This window comes from Vulpes vulpes, chromosome 4, assembly GCF_048418805.1.
Source record: "Vulpes vulpes isolate BD-2025 chromosome 4, VulVul3, whole genome shotgun sequence".
NCBI classification, from domain to species: domain Eukaryota; kingdom Metazoa; phylum Chordata; class Mammalia; order Carnivora; family Canidae; genus Vulpes; species Vulpes vulpes.
This window is the reverse complement of record NC_132783.1, coordinates 98,962,221-98,983,223: the sequence shown is the minus strand read 5'-3', so window position 1 is coordinate 98,983,223 and position 21,003 is coordinate 98,962,221. Positions and strand designations below refer to the sequence as shown.

Sequence of the window (21,003 nt, the reverse complement as noted above, 5' to 3'; positions counted from 1 at the left end):
TCCTTGCTCCCTGAGGGCTCAGCCTCCCACCCTCCCACCCCTTACCACCCAGGCTTCCACCTCTTCTCCTGGCACCTCGCTCAGGGAATGCAGACCCCAAAGGCACTGAGCAGCCATACCCGACTCTCATCTCCCTACAGTACCCAGCTCACGCACCCTACAGCTCAACTCAGGACTAACAGTGAGAAGTGGGGAGTGGCAGGGAAGAAAGGAGGTTGAGGGCTACAGCCCCCACACTACAACTACTCCGAGGTAACAGGCTCCTCATCTCTCTGAGGGGTGCTGACGCAGCCCATGGACTCATCAGAGCAGCCGTGTTCCCGGACTCACTGCCAGTCAGCCAGCAAAGGAATGTTCTCAACACCCTTGAGAACAGGCAGGGGAGACCCTGCTCTGGCCTCTATTTTTTATTACTTTTTTTTTTTTTTTTGCTTAATTTTTTTTTTCTTGCTTAATGTTGTTGTTTTTCTAAGTAGAAAAAGGACATGTTATCTGTCTTAAGGAAGATGATGGGCCTGTACGTAAGAGCCACTGTCTGTGCTTGTCGTGGTAACACATTAGAACTGTGCTTTCTGTTTCTGAAGCTCATTGTTGGGCGGGCTGGCTGGCTGCTTTTCCTTCTTTGACTTCCCTTCGTTTAGCAAACATTTTTGAGTCTCTACAGTGTGGTTTCCACCAAGTAAACAATGGGAGAAAAAAACAAAACGATATAGTATCTTCCCTAAAATCAGCCTTGGTTGGATGACCTTCAGTGTGGCCTGGTCAAGTGGCCAGGAGTGAGTTCAAGAACATCCTGAGATTTATCCATGTGGGCAGGGGAGGGGTCAGCCCTTCCTGAGGAGGCAGCCTGGCATCCCCTGGGAAAGCAGAATGGCACGTGGGGTTCAGAGCACATCTGTGGGTCTGACCAGCTCTCCACCTTCCACTTAAGCCTCCGTTTGCTCATCTGTACGTTGAGATGATGAAGGAACCTCCATTTTCTCTAAAGCACTTCACAGTGTTGGCCTCCATGCTGAGCCCTCAGGCACAGCAGCTATTGTCATTCACAATGTTACCCACCTCCAGAAAGCCCCCACCCAAGAGGGCTTTACACCCACTCCCTATAACTGAAATCTACCAGTCAGAGCTGCGTCACAAGGCTGACCCCCAAATAAGGGAACTTCACTCCCAGAATTCTCTCTCTCAAACTTCACCAGGGTCTTTAACCAAACCCAATTTAAGCAGATACACAAACTGAAATTTAAACCTGAGCCAACTGCCTGGCCTGACTAAACCCCAGACTGAACTGATAGTCTGGTGATTACACTACTAACTGAGCTCAAAGCTCTTTAAAGAAAAATAATCCCCATGAACCACTTAAAATGGAAGGCGGCCACTAAATGCTTTCAAAAACCAAAACAGGGGATGCCTGGGTGACTCAGCAGTTGAGTGTCTGCCTTCAGCCCAGGGTGTGATCCTGGGGACCTGGGATTGAGTCCTGCATCGGGCTCCCTGCATGGAGCCTGCTTCTCCCTCTGCCTCTCTGTCTCTCATGAATAAATAAATAAAATCTTAAAAAACAAACAAACAAACAACAACAACAAAAAAAAAAAAAAAACAGGGCAGCAGAACAACCTGCAGCATTCTAGTTCCAAATCTGTGGTATAAGAGGTAGCATTACCTTGATGGAGAGAGAGCCTGTTTCTCTGTTCAGGGACAGGTCAGCTGACAGGGAGGTACTGTAGTCCAAACTCTCAGAGGTGGAGAGGCTGCCACAGTCTGAGTCCCTCTTGGAAGGGCCCAGGGCTGCCTGGGTGGGGAGCTCCAGGCTGCCGTTGGCCAGCTTCTCGGCACCCAAGGTCTCCAGGGCACTACTGTTGGGACGGCTCTGGCTTGCTTTTTGGGACCTGTTGGCTGCCGGACTGAGGTCCCCGTCCCGGTCAGCGACTTGCTTCTCTTCGGACACCTGAATTCGGGCATCCATTGACAATGGCCGGGACTTCCGGAAGGGTGCTGGCACTGCCAGGCCATTCTCATTTCCAGGAGCCACATCTGGGGGGTTGGTGGTTTGGAGGGATCTGTCCCCAGAGGGCTGGCTGGGCCCATTCACATTGTCCTGAGGCTGGCTGGGTGGCAGTGGAGTGAGGGAGGATTCTTTGACAGCCTTGTCAGTATTGAGACTCAGTTGGCTCACCTCAGAAGAGTCTCGGGTATGATCCCCCAGAGGCTAGGAAGATAAAAGAGTCAAGATCATGTTATTTTACGTCTAAGACAAGAATCAGAGATGCAGTAGGGCCGGAAAGTCAGACTCACAAAGCGAAGTAGGCCAGGGCCAAGAAGTCCGGTACTTAGCCCTCTCCAGTGAGCCACAGTCCTCACTACTCCCTACTACATAGCCAACAACAAAATTATTACTTGTTTTGAGGTTATTTAATACTTGTTATTTCTCCTATAAGTGGAAGCAATTGTGGCCAGCTGGAGGGTTCATGCCCTGTCTAAAGGTGGCAGTGGCTACTCGGTTCCAGCTAATTATGACAATGTGAGAAAAATGGGTCCCCTGGAGACAGAACTTCCAATTTTTTAAGACAAGCTAGAATCTGGATTTTTATCTGCCACCACCTGATTTTTAGATGGCAACTAATTCAAATTTTTAGTTTTGTTTTGTTTTTAGTTGCATAAAAACCAAACCAAAACTATTCAGGGGCTAGATTCAGCCTGGTAGCCACTAAGTTTTTAAAGTTTCGGTTTGGTTTGGTTTTAGAGCTTTTGGGGGGTGATAAGTACTGGAAACATTGACTTTATGAAATGAACACCCATTTCTGAGAATAAAATACAAACATGCAATGAATGAATAAAGCAAGCACCCACACAGCCACCTTCCACTTCAGGAGTGGAACACCACCGCCTCGGAGACCCCTACTTATGTCTGTCCCTCCCCTTGACATGATAGTTGTCCTGACGTTTATCTCAAAGTGTTATAGGTTAGGGATGCCTGGGTGGCTCAGCGGTTGAGCGTCTGCCTTTGGCTCAGGGAGTGATCCTTGGGTCGAGTCCCGCATCAGGCTCCTGGTGGGGAGTCTGCTTCTCCCTCTGCCTGTGTCTCTGCCTCTCTCTGTGTTTCTCATGAATAAATAAATAAAATCTTTAAAAAAAAAAATCTTAAAAAAATGTTATAGGTTAGTTTACTTGATTTCAAATTTGTTATTAATGGAATCACACCACAGCGTTCCCTTGGGTCCTAATGGCTGTTGTTTTTAACTCTGGTTATGGAAGCTTCCAAAAGCAAGTCTAATCCACCTCCTTATTCAACACCCTAGAACAAGGGTTCAGAAATTCAGATCTGATCCTATCATCCCCACGCCAATGCCCGGCCCTTGCCTGAAGCCCTCCTTAGCCTCCACTGCCTCCATGACAAGGAGGAGCCTCCTGCCAGTGTGACTGCTTCCTGCCTCCCGCCCAACCTTGCTGCCTGCTGCCTTGTCCTGGAGCCAGGCCCCAGGCACACCACCCCCCTCTCCACCCTCCACCATGGTTCTCCTACACCTGGCCCTGCCGCCTATCAGCTCAACCAGCCACATCATCGCTCGGGCCCTACTTGTCCCATCTATAAAATGGAATCTTGGTTCTCCCGTCAGAGCTGCAGCACAACCCTGCCCAGCACCCAGCAAGGGCCCAGTGAAAGGCTAAGGCTGCCGTACTGATTCTGCTCATCCTCCTCTGTGCTTCCCTTCTTCATCCTGGTAGGGATCCAGGCCAGCCTTTGGCTCCTCCCAGAATTCCATCAAACTCAACACAGCACCATGCTGTCCATTCCCTGACAGATGAGTCCTGCCCCTGCCTCACTCCCTCTCACTGCACCACCTGGACAGCAGAATTCCTTCCTGGAAGAGGCCCTTCCCAAGTGGCTTAGACCAGGGATCTGAAAGCGGCAGCTCGGGACAGAATCCAGGCCACAGACATGTTTTGCTTGGCTCGAATGTTTTTACAAACTTAAATCAGCTTTAATTTAAATTTAAATTCAGCCAAGTGCTGAAGCGGCTGATGGGTTACAAATATGCCAAGACATGGGTACCCTGGGCACTCAGGGCAGCCAGACAGGGTCTGGGGTGCCTGGAGCCCCTCAGCCTGTTGCCTCTGGTCACGTGCAGCCTTTATCCGCACTTATCCTACAGTGTGCTAAAAGCATTTTCATTTTGTAATGCGAGCCACAGAAGGAAAAAGGCAGAGAAGCAATGAGTCAGTATCAACTTCTGAAAACTAAAAGATCCCATGTGAAAATCTAGATTACTGCTCTTTCCTGAAAACTTATAGAACCTGGCCATCACAGCCCGGCCCATGTGCCAACTTACGTAACCTGTGGTGTGGGGGGGGTATAATCTCCAAGCTGGGGAGAAACAGGAATCCTTTCCACATCCCCTGCCCAGATTCCCTCTTATACCAGCCATCACCTGCTGGGAGCCCGTTCCTCCCCAGCACCCACTTTTCCAGGCCTTACAGAGGTGGCATCCGGGGAGTCCTCCTCTTCTCCCTCCTCCCGGCCATCTTCAATCTCCTCCATCACTTCGGCCTTGGCCTCGGCCACCAGCTCCCGCAGAGCCTTGTTACTGGTGACGCTGCTGACGAAGGGATGCTGAGGGGGCAAGACACACCTGGATCAGAACCACTTTGGGCTGGAGGGTGCAGGAGGGGCAGGCGAAGTCTTAGGGGACGCGATCTCCCAGGAGAGAAGGCTGGCGGCATCCCGGAGAGAAATGTGAACGTGCCCTCAGTAAGGGAGGGCCCAGTAGCTCAGCAAGTCCTATGTGGTGGAAGAGGGTGAATCCTGGCTCTGCCGTCCACCAGCTGTGGAACCTGAGCATGTCCTTCCCTTCTCCGAGCTGCAGGCTCACCTCCAAGATGGAGATGATAATGCCAAACCTACAGAGGTAGTAAGGAATAATCGAGAAAATGCACAAGGAGGAGTTTAGCCCAAAACATGAGCTCAGGTGATGTTTGGGGGTTGTTTGTGCATTTGTTTATTTCCTTTTTTAAAAGGCTTTATTTTTTTTATTTATTTATTTATTTTTTAAAATTTATTTATGATAGTCACAGAGAGAGGGGGGGGGGGGGCAGAGACACCGGCAGAGGAAGAAGCAGGCTCCATGCACCGGGAGCCTGACGTGGGATTTGATCCCGGGTCTCCAGGATCGCGCCCTGGGCCAAAGGCAGGCGCCAAACCGCTGCGCCACCCAGGGATCCCTTAAAAGGCTTTAATATACAGTTTTAAAAATATCTACTACGGGCGCCTGGGTGGCTCAGTCGGTAGAGTGTCTGACTTCTTGATTTCAGCTCAGATCATGGTCTCAGGGTCCTGAGGTCAAGCCCCACGTCAGGCTCCATGCTCTGTGTGCAGTCTGCTTGTCCCTCTCCCTCCTCTGCTTGCTCTGATAAATAAGTGAAATCTTTTTTAAAAATTAAAATATCTACTACAAATACTTTATTAAAGTACATTTATTAAAGTACATCCAATAAAGTTCACAAATCATGAAGCTCAATGAGTTTTTCCACTTAAATATATTCAGTATAACTATAACCCACCTGCAGACACCGAAGGTTTCCATCTCCTTATCATCAACCTCACTCCCCAGAGTTGCCTAGCTCCAGAAACTAGTTTTGTCTGTTCCCTAACTCCATGTGAACAGAATCATGTAGCACATAGTCCTCTGTGTCTGGCATCGTGGTTGAAACCAAGAGATTCGCCTACCTCGTTGCAAATATTGGTAAATTGTTCCTTTTTCATTCCTGCGTAGTATTCTGTATGGATAGGTCACAATCTATTCATTCTGCTGCTGATGGACATTTGTGTTGTTTCCTGTTTGGGGCAACTATAAATAAAGCTAGAACATGCACATGCAGGTCTTTGGGAATGTGCGTATTTGCAAACTCTTAAGGGAGAGTCGCATAAGTTCTATTCCTGGGTATTTATAGAAATGTCACATCTTTTAAAAATGCAGGCTTTTTCACACACCTTGCAAAACACCAAAGCTTTTAAGAAGCTTCAGCAGACATTAAATCAGCACAGGCATCTCCCTGGGAGAAGTCTGTTCTCGGGCATCTAATCCCCAGCCCCAGGGTGTGGACAAGGATGTGGAATTCCTCAATTTGCCCCACTCACCCACGGCGGCGTGGAAAGGAATGTTACCGGAGTTCGCTCGTTTGTAATTTCAAGGAAGGCTCTGATGAAATCTACTGCTTTCACTGTCAGAAAATTTATCAGCGGAGGAACAGTGTCAACGAGATTGCAGGGAAGTATGTAAGTGACTACGAACCCATTTTCTGCACCCTGTAAGCACATTCACCGCTGATAGGTCCATTACAAATCATTCTTATGTGCTTGGTCATGTAGGACAGTCCCTTTGTGGAAGGTCACCAGACAACACCCCTTCCGCTTAGGCACCGAACTCTGCACACTTGAAAGGTGTAATCCTCGCTCCTTTTAAAGAACCTTAAGCCAGTCTGGCTTTCTCCTGTTAGTCCAAACTAGTAAAGATTTTAAGAATTTCATTACATGGGATGCCTGGGTGGCTCAGTGGCTGAGTGTCTGACTTTGGCCCAGCACGTGATCCCACAGTCCCGGGATCAAGTCCCACGTTGGGCTCCCTGCAGGGAGCCTGCTTTTCCCTCTGCCTGTGTCTCTGCCTCTCTCTGTGTCTCTCATGAATAAATAAAAAAAATCTTTAAAAAAAAAAAAAAAAGAATTTCAGTTCTTTCTCTCCCATGTCCCATTCATTCATTGATTTGTGTCACAACCACATGTTGAGGCCAATGGTGTGCCAGGTGCTGAGATAAGCCTGAACAACAGGACAGGCAAGGTCCCTGCCCCTGGGGGCTTGCAGCTGAGAGGGAGAGAACAACTCTATAGCCACATGACACACAAGATGATGTCAGACCAGGTAATGGGAGAGCATGAGGCTGGAATCACATGGGCCTGGCCGGAGCAGTGGAAGCCACTTAGTCTGTGGTCACAAGGGCCTCCCTAAGAAGGTAATATTCGAGCTGGGTAGGGAAAGACTTAGGCACTGAGGACTCAGGCAGTGGGAGCAAGGAGGACAAGGGCCCCAAAGCAGGACGGAGTTCAGTAGGTTGGAGGCACGGCCAGAAGGCCACGGTGGCAGGGCTTGTGGAGGAGAGGAGGGGCCAGAGGAGGAAGGATGGGTTGGTGCAGGCAGGGTCCCTGGGCTGGAGTGAGGAGCTGAGACTTTCTTCTCTGAGCTGCTGGAGGGTGCAGCAGAGCAGTGGTATTACCTGTTACCCTTTAAAGGTATCAGCTCAGCTGCTGGGTGGTTCCAAAAGGTCTTGGGTGAGAGCGTTAACAAGGGCTTACCAATCATGGGCGGCAGGAGGGTGTCGTGGTTAGAGTACTGCCTCTACGTGCAATCTGTCTGGGATGAAATGCCGCTTCCACCACCACCCTGGCCAAGTCACTCAACCTCTCAAAGCCTCAGTTTGCTCATCTGTATACTGGGAGTGACAGTAGGGCCGTTGTAAGCACTATTGTAAGTGCTCGACGTATGGCAGCTATTGTCTACACCATCATCATCACTACCATCTCCAACCCCACCGCCACCACCACCTGTCACCACCGTCACCGTCTCGGTCACCACCATCATTGCCATTGTCATCATCTCTACCATCACCTCCTCTGTCACTACCATCACCCGATCACCACCATCTCTGCCTCTGTCACCATCACCCCCACCAGCACGAGCAGCAGCAGCAGCAGTCAGACAAGGCTTTAAGGCACAGTTTGCACCCCCAGCCACCCCTCTTCCCTCCTGCATCCCCAGAGAGCACAGCTTTCTTGGAAGTGACAGTGAGAATCAGATCCCAAAGTTTCCTGAGCCTCATACTGCACAACCTCACACGTGAATCTGAGCAAGAAGCCATGGAAACTTCCCTGCAAGTTGATGAAGCGGCTATGGCCAAACTAAAGCATGCAGGCACGGGCTTTGGGAAACACCCGGTTTTCATCAGGGCACGCTACATGTTGACCAAATTAGTGGTTTTCCAGCACAGCCAGGAGTCTTGTTTTCTTGAGGCCAGACCGTCTGTCCCCCACCTGCCATGAGCACCTCAGGGTCCTTAGTAAGGGCACGCCATGGGGAAGCCATGGGGAAGAAAACCCTTTGCCAGAAGAGCAGTTAAGCCGGGCAGCTTCCCTGGATGCCAATCCCAAGATCCCACAGGCAGGCACGGTGGACAAGGCAGGCCCTCCGTGGCTGCTTGAGGGCATGGAAAGCACAGACCACCCCCCTCACTGCCTCAGCAACACCACCTCCAGGGATGTGTCCAAAGAAGGTAACTCCCTAACCCCAAACTGCCAAGGCCCAGGAGAGAGACAAAGCCCGCTGCAAGGAGGGCGGGGCCTCCTGGGCAGGAAGGGCACTGTGTGCCCGCGTGGGGACAGGCCGGTTGGGCACCCGGATCCCTAGGAAGGTGCTCAGCTCCCCTGCAGGAGGCCCCAATCAGAGGGGAGCTCAGCCATCTGCTCCTTCAGGAAGAGGCACAGCTGGTCTATGCCATCTCTGCAGGGAACCCCGCGATGCCACGCAGCTCACCCACTGGCACCTCCCTCTTGCCAGGACCCCTCCTGCCTCTACATAGACATCCCTTCCAAGAACGATCCTAGTTGTCCTCTATGTGCTTAGAAACCACCAGCCAGGGGGTCCAAACTCCCAGGCTGGCTTTAGAAAATGCCTGATACCACTTTTAAGGTTTGACTTCTCAGCAGCTGTCCAACTCCCCCCTCCCTCCCATCTAACTGTCTCTTTCTCATCCCTTCATTCTCCCCTTCATTCATTCAGAGAGGAGGCTTACCAGAGTGGTCAGGAGAAGGGCTCTGCAGTGAGACAACCAGGATCACAATCCCAGCTCTCTTTCAAGCTGTGTCACCTTGTGTAGGCGGCCTAACCTCTCTGTGCCTCAGTTTTATCATCTGTTTGATGCAAATGTGAATAGTACCTACTTCCTAGGGTTATTCTGATGATTAAATCAGTTAACATCTGCTACACATTTAGAGTAATTCCTGGCATGGAGAAAGGGTTACGCTACAGTTAAGTAAAAATATTAACAAATACTTGTTGAGGGCCTCCTACATACCAGACACTGTTCTGGATGCTTGGGACACATCAGTGAACAAAACAAAGACTGCTGTCCTCAGGGAGCTGAAGTGCTCATCAGGGAGATTAGCAATCAACTTAATAAACAAGTAAACCATGGAAAAACCAAAAGTAGGGCAGGGAAAGGAGAACTAGGACTATGTTGGGGGTGGGGGTAGCAGGTTTCCAGTTTAAAATAGGGTGGTTGGTGGAGGCCTCACTGAGATGAGCAATGACTTAAAGAAGAAAGTCAATCATGGAGGAAAAAACTTTACAGGCAGTACGAAGAGCTGTGCAAAGGCCCTGGGACAGATGTCTGCCTGGCATTTCTGAGACACAGCAAGAAGGTCAGAGTGGCTGGCACGCAGTGAGGGTTTAAGATGCAGTGGGCAGATGACATGGAACCCTGCAGGTCACTGAGACTGGAGTGCAGCCTGAGTGAGAGGGGAGCCATTCACGGGCTCTGGACCAGGAAGGGACAGGAGCTGAGGTACATTTTAAGGTTTCCCTCTGGCTGCTGTGCTGAGAAGAGACTTATGGAGGACAGGACCGGTGAGGAAGTAATAATGCAAGCAAGAGCAATGGTGGCAGCCCATTTCCAACCAATGGAAATGGTGAGAAGTGGTGGGCTTCAGGGCATGTTCTGAGGGCAGAGACGGAGGCTTTCCTGACAGAACGGACACAGAGTGTGCAAGAAAAGGCATGTGGTGTGGGCGTCCACACAGGGTAGAGAGTCATCGGCTGGGTGCAGGCCCTGGAGCAAGTGGGGGCAGTCACTGTAAACCAGGTGGGACCCTGGAGCTGAGCGGAGACAGGGGAGAAAACCCTGGGGCGCTTCCAGGGTGACCAGAGGCGGGAAAAGAGGAGCAGGTGAGAAGGGGAGACGCCGGGGAGGCTGCGGGGGCCTGAAGCCAAGCGCTGGCGGTGTAAGGGAGCGGAGCAACTGTCGCTGCTGCGCCTGCGGCCCATAGGGCGAGCACAGGGGCCAGAGCCAGCCACCACGTCCAAGAGCGGAAGTCACGGGCGACCCTGACACCAAGGCTGGGACACTGTGTGGCAGGTTTGCAAACAACTCAACAAGCGTACACAGAACGCCCGATTTGACATCCATTGTGATAAAAACCGTGCGCACGGAGTCTCATTCCCTCACTCAACTGCGTTACGCGAGCACTATCCACAGCTCACAGATGAGGAAACTGAGGCACGGAGTGAGAACTGCTCCTATTCCAGGTGGTCCAGCCTGACTGCAGAGCCTGGGTCACTAATCACTACATGACACAGTCCCCAAGAATCTCTGTGCAAATGAGGGGGTGAACCAGAAAACAGTCTGGGCACAGTCAATTCAAGGCAAGGGGCGATGGGGGGAGGCCAGGAGGAACCTCCCAGAAGCAGCAGAAACCAGTGGCATTGGGATGCCTGGGTGGCTCAGCAGCTGAACGTCTGCCTTTGGCTCAGGGTGTGATCCCAGGGTTCTGGGATCAAGTCCCACATGGGGATCCCCACAGGGAGCCTGCTTCTCCCTCTGCCTGTGCCTCTGCCTCTCTCTGTGTGTCTCTCATGAATAAGTAAAATCTTAAAAAAAAAAAAAAAAAAAAAAAGGGAAAAAGAAAGAAACCAGGGGCATGAACAGCTCTGCAGGAGACATGAAGTCAAGCTCCGGAGGCCCCTCCCTGTCACTCAAAGCCAGACCAGCTCAAACAAGCCGTGCTCCACCCTCTCCCCAACCCAGAAATAAAGAGGCCCGAGGACAAAGCTGCTAGCAGTCTAAGCCTGGGAAGGCCATTTCTTTATCTCCAGGGATCTCTCCTTTCTTCTGTAACCCTTTGTCTCACACTAAGCATCCTCTGGCAGAACATTTTTTCCAACTATGTAACAAAAATTCCTGGCCCAAGCTGAGGCTCCAGGGCTGCCATGTGGGGATGGAGGACAGCTGGTCTCTTCCTGGTGGAATGTCCTGAATGTCCTAGAGGCCGGATGTAGCAGGCCAGGAGGTGCCTGCTTACAGGAACAATTGGCCCCAGGTGGCTTGGAGCTTCTGCATCTGACAGTGATGCACACCCCACCTCTGGCTTCCCCACCAGACACCAGAAATACCCAGAAAATGAGGCCTCTGATCCTCCAGGCATTTGCAATTCAATGCATCATTCCCTGAGCACAGCCACAGAGGTTAAGCTGTGGGCACTACAGTATCTTGTATCTTTGTATTTAACCCTCACAACTACCCTGTTAAAGGGGGGGCATTGCCATTACCCCCATTTCAGAGCAAGAACTGAGTCACAGAGAAGTCAAGCCAATCTCCCAGGGTCTCACAGCCAAGAAGTGGTAGAGCTGGGATTTGAACCCAGGACTTGGGATCCCTGGGTGGCGCAGCGGTTTGGCGCCTGCCTTTGGCCCAGGGCGCGATCCTGGAGACCCAGGATCGAATCCCACATCGGGCTCCCGGTGCATGGAGCCTGCTTCTACCTCTGCCTGTGTCTCTGCCTCTCTCTCTCTCTCTCTCTCTGTGACTATCATAAATAAAAATTAAAAAAAAAAAATTGAACCCAGGACTTTACAACTTTACAACCGCAGTCCACACACCTCATCACTGTGTTGCACACCCGAGGGATGCACTGTAGCCTGGAATGTCAAAAATGGGCCCGGTGCTTGGCCCATAGTAGGTTCACAGGAAAAGGAGCTGACCACAAACAAAGACTCTGTGCTTGGTGTGGCCTCTTCTTCCTTTCCTCCCGACACACAACAGAGGTTGCGAGTCACATACGTGGAAGGAACACAGTGGGCAAGGCATGGAGGAGAAGCCCCTCCTCCTTTCTCCCACCAGCAGTGATGGCATGGGGACAGTGATCGGCAGATCTGAGGACAGCTGGGCAGGTGGTGTGCACCACTTTCAAAACACAAGGCACCAGCCTGGGCAAAGGGCAGCTCCTAGCTACCTCCAATATTTCAAAAATGTTCAAGGAAACCATCATTCCCTTCTCTACGTTAAGGCCAGAGATTCCTCACACAGTACCCAGAGGGGCCCTTGTAAGTGTAAGTCAGATGTGGTCTCCCCCATCCAAACGCTCAGAGGTACCCCTCCACACACAAGGGGAAGCTCAAGGCCTGGTCTGGGCTTCGAGACCCTGCATGACCCTACACATCCTGGCCCTTTGTGCAGAAAGAAGTGAGCACAGCAGCCTGCCTGCCCCACTTTGAAAAGCCTGCTTCCACCACTGGCCCTTAGCTGGCCTCTGGAAACCCGGGTCTGGGTAGGGATCCACCACAAATGGACAAGAGTGGCTCACTCTGCCTTGACTGTTTGCACAGACAATATGGTTCACACTGAGCATCCACTTTCTTTCTGGAATCTGTGTCCTGCTGCAAAGTCTCAGAGTAGAGAGTGTATCATGTGGTATGTGTCCTCTTGGTGAGCCATCCAAACTGGGCGTGCACACACCCTACACCTCTCTGATCTCTGCCCTCACTCCTGGGTCCACACCCTAGCCTCCTCATTCCTCCCAATCACACTGGCAGGCCAGGCTGGTGCCTCGGCTCCACAGCACACTTGCCCAGCCCCCTGGCCTCCTCTGGGTGTCTTCCCACACAAAGCCCTTCCATGCCCCCCTTCTACAGGGGAGCCAGCCGCCACAGGGGTTAGGGTTAGGCTTTCTTTTCTTTTTCCTTGTAGCCCTCTCTCCCCTGCCATGTGCACCTGTCTGCCAGATGTTCATGCCCTGTCTCCCCCACTAGAACAGAAGTGAGGACAGACTGTGGGGGAGCTGCCTTCACCATAGCCCTCCCAGGACGAGAGCAGGCATTCAGGAGGTGCCCAGGGAGCAGCAGCTGATGAAAGAATGGTTGTTCTGGTCGTCGCCTGGGCTGAGGAGGAGCACACCCAGCTTCCAAGTCACCGGTGAGCTCGCCATCTTCCACCCGCAAAGGAAGGGCAGGACAGAGGGCAGGCAGCCCTCCGCCCCCCGACCCCCCACCCGGGAGAGGAGGGCACTTACCTCCAGGAGCTGTGCAGCGCTGGGCCGGGTCTCCGGGTTCTTATCCAGAGCGGTCTTCAGGAAGTCACGGAACTCCACGGACCTGGAGGGGGCATGGTACAGGTGGCAGCAGTTAGCTTGGAATAGGGCAAGAACTGAGAGTATTCCCGACTCACAGGCTCTACTCTCCCAGGAGGCACGCGCTTCCCAAACAAAGCCCTCAAAAAACAAAGGGCACCCGCAGGAGCTAAGTGGAGATGGGGGGCTTTCGAGATGACCTTCTCATCATGAGCATCACTGTACAGATGAGGATGTGGAAATCAGAGGAGCGGGGACTTGCCTGAGGCCACACAGCAAAGCACGGAAGTGGTGGGGTTTCAGTGTGAGCCCCATTCCCAGCCCAGGGTTGTGCCATGTGGCTGCCAGGGGGATCCGGCTTATTGATCACACTGTCTCTTTGACGGACAGCCCAATGTCAAGGGCACAGAGGACAGAAAAAGGCACGGAGGGTCCAGGCAGAGCAGAACGCCCCGGAGACCTCCAGGCCCTGACTGCTCCCCAACTCTGGGGCCTGGCAGTGACAGGAGCACCCTGGCGCTGCACCCATCCAATCCCACCTGCCCCGTGTCCCAGGCCCGCTGGCCACGCGGCAAGCGCCCTCAGGCAGGCCTTGCTCCTTACCACTTGGAAGGCGTGAGCAGAGTGGGGGGATCCGACTTGGCGATCTTGAGCAGGACCCGCATGGGGTTGAGCTCATGATGCGGGGGCTCAATCTGGGCCATCTCAATCAGAGTGATGCCCAGGGACCAGATGTCGGCTTTGTAGTCGTACGGAGTGTCCTTCATGGTCTCACACATCACCACCTCAGGGGCCATCCTGAACCAACCAAGCGACAACACAGGGCTAAGAACCCGGCCTCCGCAGGCACTTCTCAGGGACTCAGGGTAGGGGCCACCACAAGCCAATGTCAGAGGCTTGGCAGCACTCCCGAACCACGATGCACATTAGCGTCCATCCCACTGTCTTCCTCATGACGGTCTTCACTCAGAAAGACGCCTTCAGAGGGGCTCGGCGCCATGTCCTGCTGCAGTTCCCGAGGCCTGCCACAAGATGGCAGCAACAATCCAGAACACAGAGTCCTGGGGCCGGGGTGGGTGGGGGCAGAGGGGAAGGTGCCAGGAACCACCTGGGGGCACCAGGGGGCGGGCAGAGAGAATACAACAGCACAGAGAGAAGGGATGGGAGAGAATAGGAAAAAGAGGAGTAAAAGGGCAGAGAGAGAGAAAGAAAGGGTAAGTAATAAGCAAGCAAGAAGGGAGCCTAACTCCCAAGTGAGAAGTAATGCATGGGAAAAACAGAAAGTAATTAGGTGTGAAACTCAGAGTGTTTCTGTGGATTTTTTTTTTTTTTAAGTAATAGTTTTGGAAAAGAAGGAAATACAATGGACTAGAGAAGTCCAGAGAAAATTCGTGGGAGAATAGGAATTGGACCTGTTCATCTTCACAGTCCCAAGCCAGGGACTCCCATTCAATCTGTACTTGTTGAATTAATCAAGAATTGAACCATTTTCTAGGGGTTCCCATGTGGGTGGTCTTAATGGAGCATTCTCCATACTCATCATCCTGTTTAATCTTCACAACAAGCCGTGAACCCAGATTTCATAGAGGAGGAAACTGAGGCATGGGAAAGCTAAAGCAACTTAGCCAAGGTCACACGGCACTCGCGAATGGTGTGGCCTGGGCTCAGACCCAGCAGCCTGACTCTGGAGCCCTGGCCGCTGTCCTCTCTCCTCTACAGCAGCCAGCAGTCACCTTGGGGAGTCTGAGCATGGACCTCAGTTCACCATTCCCTTTCCAGAAACTGCACGACTCACCAGTAAGGCGTTCCTATGAAGGAATCTCGTTTCTGCAGAGTTTTCAGATTCTTGGCAGACACACCAAAGTCAGCTGCAAGACAAAAATCAGAGTATTCGATGGACATTCCTCCACCCACAGCCCTGGGGTGTGTGAACTCAGAGACAAACGTTCCAAATCAATTAACAGATGCCACTGCCTATCTAGCAAATTTCTGTATCTACTATTGTAAGGATATATAGAGCCATGCACTTTTCCTTCCTGCTAATGAGAGTATAAATTGAGAGTATGAATTGGGTGGCTCAGTTGGGTGAGTGTCTGACTCTTGGTTTCAACTCAAGTCATGATCTCTAGGTTGTGAGATCGAGACCCGCATTGGGCTCCATGCTCAGTGCAGTCTGCTTGAGATGATCTCTCTCCCTCTCCTTCTGGCCCTCCCCCTGCTCAAGTGCGCTCTCTCTCTCTCTAAAATAAATAAATAAAATCTTTAAAAAATAAATAAATTCAGACGAAGCAACACCTTAAAAGCAGACTAGTGATGCTAAATCCAAAGAGAAGATGCAAAGTTGTCCTAACTGCCAGCCACCCCAGAACCCTCTGTCTAGCTCTTGAAATGAACTGGTCTGAACCACAGCCACATAACTGCTGTCTTGTACAGCTTGAATCAGACCCACAATTTCAAACCAGGAAGGAGCATAATGCTAAGAGCATGGGCCTAAACACCAGAGAACTGGCTCCAGTCCCGATTCTTTCATTTCACTGGTTTATGCACCTATTCATTGGGGTGCCATCTGGAGCCAGACATTAGCCAGGAGCGAACCAAGCAAACTAAGTCCTTCCCCTTGGGCAGCTCAAAGTTTAGTGGTAAAAGCAGATAGCAATCAAATACCAGTAAGTGTATATTCACAGGGTGAAAAGACAGGAGCACAAGGGATAGGAGAGTCAGGGAGAGAGGGAGGCAGTGCTTGGAGGAAGCACAGCTGAGGGTCGTCCCCAGGCTATTCACTCATTTGACCATATTAATTGAACATCTATTATGTGCTAGGCACAGTTCTAGGAACAGAGCTGAACCAGAATCTTTACCCTCATGTGGCTTATTATTCTAGGAATGAAAACAGGCCTTCAACAACCTCCATGTGATTCATGGTGGGTGCTGGGTGGATGGGCAGCTGTTTTAGACAAGAGGTCAAGACCTGGGGGAAGATATTTCCAGACAGGAATAACAAACTGGCTGAAGGGCCAGGGAGGGGTAGGGTAACGGGACTACAGGGAAGGGAGGTAGAGGCAGATAAGGTGGGAGACAGACAGGGCTCAGACAATTAGCAAACCTCTGACCCTCATCGTCCCCATCTGTGATACAGGGGTGGTGATACTAGTAGAACTACCTTGCAGGGTTGCCATGAGGATTAAATGGAACACATAAAGCGCTCTGCTCCAAGCCCTGCTTCTGGGAAATGCTCTGTCCATGGGGCACACGTAAGCCCCGAGAATTTTAGGCTGGGGCACAGCTGAGGTTCCTGGGAGTGGTCTCAGAGACTAGAGCCCGATCTCAGCTAACTAAATAGTAGCTGCTGTCAGCTGATGACAGGCCTAGGGGGACAGTCTAGCCCAGGGAGGGGCCTACAGCTGCACCAGGCGGGGGTGAGGAGGGGAAGGTTTACAAAACCAGGAAGGCCAGATGAGAACCTGGCTGTGCTGCTGACTACCTGGTATACCAGGTCAAGTCGCCACCCCTGTGGGCTCCCCAGGGAATAATGAGAGCCTGACTCACCTCCTTCCTATGGGGGCCTCCTAGGGCCCACCTCCCCCGCAAACACCAATAATAGCTGGCGCATCACCCTAGGTATCTTTTGGGAACAACAGTGAATGTCCCTCAAACCCAGCCTGAGGCTTCCAGGAGGGAGACACAGCCACCACTCCCCACCAGTGTCTCCAGTCCCTGCCTAAGAAGAAAGAGGAAAAGCAGAACCACCAACTTTCACAATGACACACAGTTGGTCCCCAGGGCCCTCCCTTAGGCAAGAAGCCAGCCAGTCTTTTGGATATAGCTGCTACTTCCCTCTTCTGCCTCGTAAGACCGCCCTGGACAGGTCCTCCCCACAGGCCAGGGACCTCAGGCTTCCTGAATGGAGTTTAGGAGGTGGACCTCGGACAATTCAAAGGGGATTTTTCCCCAGGCAGTCTCCTCTAATAAAAATACTCCTCTCTCCGTCTACCATTTGACAACAATCAGAAACAGGGCAGTAGGCAGGTGGGGACTCTGTTTCATAAATTATCATTTCCATAAGGCAAGAGTCCATTTCTGTTTCATCCACCGTGGTGCCCCTGGCACATCTGGCATATGAAGGACTATTCCCAAATGAACAATTAAATAAATGGACGGCCAGACTGTGCTAGACTACCTTTTGTGTCTAGAAAAAAATAACTCTGGGTTTTAAGAAATACATTTGACAGCAACTCTCTTCCTAGAAATAAACCCTCCAAACTACATTATACCACATTTGGAAGCTTACAAAAGCATTATTTAAAGAAATAAAAAATTGGAAGCCGCCAAGTTGTTGCTAAAGCTTAGCTGGCAAACGGTTAAATTATGGCACCGTCCAGCCAGGAACTAATAGGCAGCCCTTAAAAATAATAAAGTTGCATTTGTAAGTACTAACTTGGGATTTTGTCCACAACATGTTGCCGAATGATTGACACATAATAGAAGGTATAGCACAATCCCAGTTGTATTTTAAAAGAATGACAAACACATACTGTGCAGACAGATACACCCACACACAGAGAACAGGGTCTGTGAGCTTACACATCAAGCTTAATAGTAATCACCTCCCCAGAAGCAGCATTTTGGTGGGCACGCCAAGAGAAACATACATTTTTTTTAACTTTAGACACTTTGATAAAGAGTATGTACTGCCTTTCTGGTTTAAAAAGCTGAAATGCATGTGGCAAAGTTTTTGAGGTTTGTCAGTTTTTGTTCTTGCTTTTTGAGTAAAACCCAGTGGGAGCCAGGATGTGGTGAGAGCACTGCACACTTGCCGGGGGTGTGAGCTGCACACATTGGATAAAGGGCACACCATTATTAACAAAACCCTGAAACACTGCACGCACTCAACCAACAGTTCTTTTTTTTTATATTTTTTTATTTATTCATAGAGACAGAGGGAGAGGCAGAGACACAGGCAGAGGGAGAAGCAGGCATCATACAGAGAGCCCGACATGGGACTCAATCCAGGGTCTCCAGGATTACGCCCTGGGCTGCAGGCGGCGCTAAGCCGCTGCACCACCGGGGCTGCCCTCAACCAACAGTATTCGCTAAGAACTTACCAGGTGTACAACACTGTACAGACGTCCACGTGTCACTCAGATCTTCCTCTGCATATCATCTGCATGTATATCCCTATCCATATCATTTATAGCCATGACCCTTAGTGGCAGGGAAATTACCCCCGTTTTACAGATGAAAAGGCTGACACTTAGAGACATTAAGGAACTTGTGGACAGTCACCTAGCTCTAAGGACAGACATGACAATAAGTCTGAGCTCTTTACCCCTACATGGTCGTACCTTTCTGTGCACAGAAAAACATGAGAGGAGGCCCACGGGGTACATTCGGAGTGACTTTTGTTTCCTTAGTAGTGGGTCTTATTCCAGACTGTCTATATTACTGTATCTATTTATATACTCACATATATATATTTTCTTATTATTACCAAGGCAATGCTGCTTATCAAAAGTTCGAACATTTACAGATTAGAAAATCTCCATAATCCTGGCAGAGATAAACACTTATGAGTTGGCTCCAGATTTATTTATACAAATAAAAAGTGCATGTGTAAGGGCAGCCCAGGTGGCTCAGCAGTTCAGCGCCTGCCTTTGGCCCAGGGCGTGATCCTGGAGTCCTGGGATTGAGTCCCACGTCGGGCTCCCTGCATAGGGCCTGCTTCTCCCTCTGCCTGTGTCTCTGCTTCTCTCTCTGTGTCTCTCATGAATAAATAAATCTTTAAAAAAAAGTACATGTGTAAATAAAAAGTTTTTAAAAATAAAACCAGATTAAACTTGTTATGATGCAGCTTGGTTTTGTCCCTTCATGTATATATATACATTTTTATAAAAGATTACACATTTTCTACAATTTAATTTTCAATCACTGAAGAAGATTCCATCGTATGATAGTACCGTAACTTATTTAATTAAACCTCTTCTGGAGTAAATTGGATTATTTCTCATTTCTTGCTCTTATAAATGTTGTTGCAAAAAATAAATAAATAAATAAATAAATAAATAAATAAATAAATATTGTTGCAATAAGTATCGCACATATTTTCCTATGTGTGTGTAAATACCATATGTTACTCATAATCAAAAAATTACATATATAAGAACAATTATATGTGATACACATACACAGGGCTATGAACTTAGAATGCATGAAGATATTGAACAAAATCTCTCATCTGTCCCCTTAACTGTAAACAACCAAAAGAATCTAGGATAAGAGAGCATTTTCCCAAATAATGGCAGGCTAGTTAAATGCAAACCACTGTCCAGTAAGACTTCTATACTGCCCCCCCTCCTGGACCCTCTACCCCAGGCCAATGAGTGTACAGGCCAGCGTGGGCCAGGCTTACCCTGGAATTCTAGGTCTGAATTCTAGGTGGTCCTCAACCAGGGGTGGTGCCCTGCATTTCAGGATGTGTTTGAAAGTGAATGGGGACAGTCTGGTTGTCATCACGAAGAGGAGTGCTCCTCCCATTTAATAGGGGAGAGCCAGGGGCGCTGCACTTCCTAAGGCAAAAACTGTCTCGGGACACCTGGGTGGCTCAGCGGTTGAGCGTCTGCCTTTGGCTCAGGGCATGATCCCGGGGTCTGGGATTGAGTCCCATGTCGGGCTCCTTGCAGGGAGCCTGCTTCTCCCTCTGCCTATGTCTCCACCTCTCTCTCTCGATCTCTCATGAATAAATAAATAAAGTCTTAAATAAAAAAACAACATTGTCTCAACTAAAATGCCAGCAGTGGCCCTATGGACCAACACCAGCCATATACCTAATGGTACCCATGGGGACAAGAAGCCTAGAGAAGCTGTGGGACCTGCTGACATGGAGATGGGGATGAGAAGGCAAAAGACTCTGACCCCCAGCCCCGGAACCCCATGGGCCCTCTTCCTCTGGATTACAATGCCAGCTCACTAAGAGGGAGGCTCCACCAAAGGCCCCCAAGTGACTTCTCTCAATTACCAGGGCGATCTGCCTTCCCAGGAGTGTCATGGAAACGGTACCTGGCAGGCAAAGTAGAAGATTCTGTGATCTGAGACCAACTGCTTCATGTTTCTGAGCCTCAGTCTCACCTGTTGAACAAGCATCATATCATCGAGCCAACTGTGAGGCAGAGCCAACTGCTCTACTTCTCTGTTTCTAGGTTCATTTTCTTTTGTTCAGAGAACCTGGTTTTCCCGCTCATCCTCATCCACCTGCAGCCTTCTGGCCCCACTGACTTCACTGACTCTCTCCCCTCTCCTACGCCACTCTGTCTCTTTCTGTTTTTTCTCCCTCAACCTCCATCACATATTCAGAACTTTTTTCTTGCCTCCGACAGGCTGTAGAAAACAACATATTTTTCAGGACAGTGCAAATCTTCTCACTTTCTGACCCGTCCCAGCATACTGCTCCTCGGAGACAAGGAGGGGGACAAGGAAGGCAATACGTCCATCTGGCTACCTGACCCCACCTTCCTCCTCAGAGACTGCCACAGCAGGGCCAATCAGAGAAGCAGGTCCTTACCAGATCTCGCTGATTGGCCCAGGGGTCTGTACCACCTGCCAAGCTAGGCCAATCAGAGCCCTTCCCTGGGATTACAGACTCCAAAACCTGAATGGGGAGGTTCCAATCTTCCTGAGACAGGTGATGCTGGGAAAATTAATGCAGGAGGGGGATGGTCTGAGAGCCTGGCCAACATGCACAGAAAGGCAGACCAGAGAGTCTTGGCAGCATTTGTGTTCCTGGGTCCCATTGCCATGGACGCCCAGCTGTCTCTCTCTTCTCTACTGCAGTTCCGTATGCCGTATAC

At 50.4% G+C, this 21,003-nt stretch overlaps 1 protein-coding gene across 2 annotated transcripts in view; it reads right to left on the bottom strand.

Moving 5' to 3' along the window:
- Window positions 1–21,003, bottom strand: part of STK10 (serine/threonine kinase 10) — a 113,621-nt gene that overhangs the window by 27,564 nt on the left and 65,054 nt on the right. For both annotated transcript variants that reach the window (XM_026007115.2, XM_072756592.1), the window contains 5 exons: window positions 14,958–15,030; window positions 13,766–13,960; window positions 13,106–13,187; window positions 4,475–4,609; window positions 1,661–2,206 (listed from right to left, as the gene is read on the bottom strand). In XM_026007115.2, coding sequence (XP_025862900.1) covers window positions 1,661–2,206; window positions 4,475–4,609; window positions 13,106–13,187; window positions 13,766–13,960; window positions 14,958–15,030 — 1,031 coding nt within the window. The remainder of the gene's footprint in view (window positions 1–1,660; window positions 2,207–4,474; window positions 4,610–13,105; window positions 13,188–13,765; window positions 13,961–14,957; window positions 15,031–21,003) is intronic.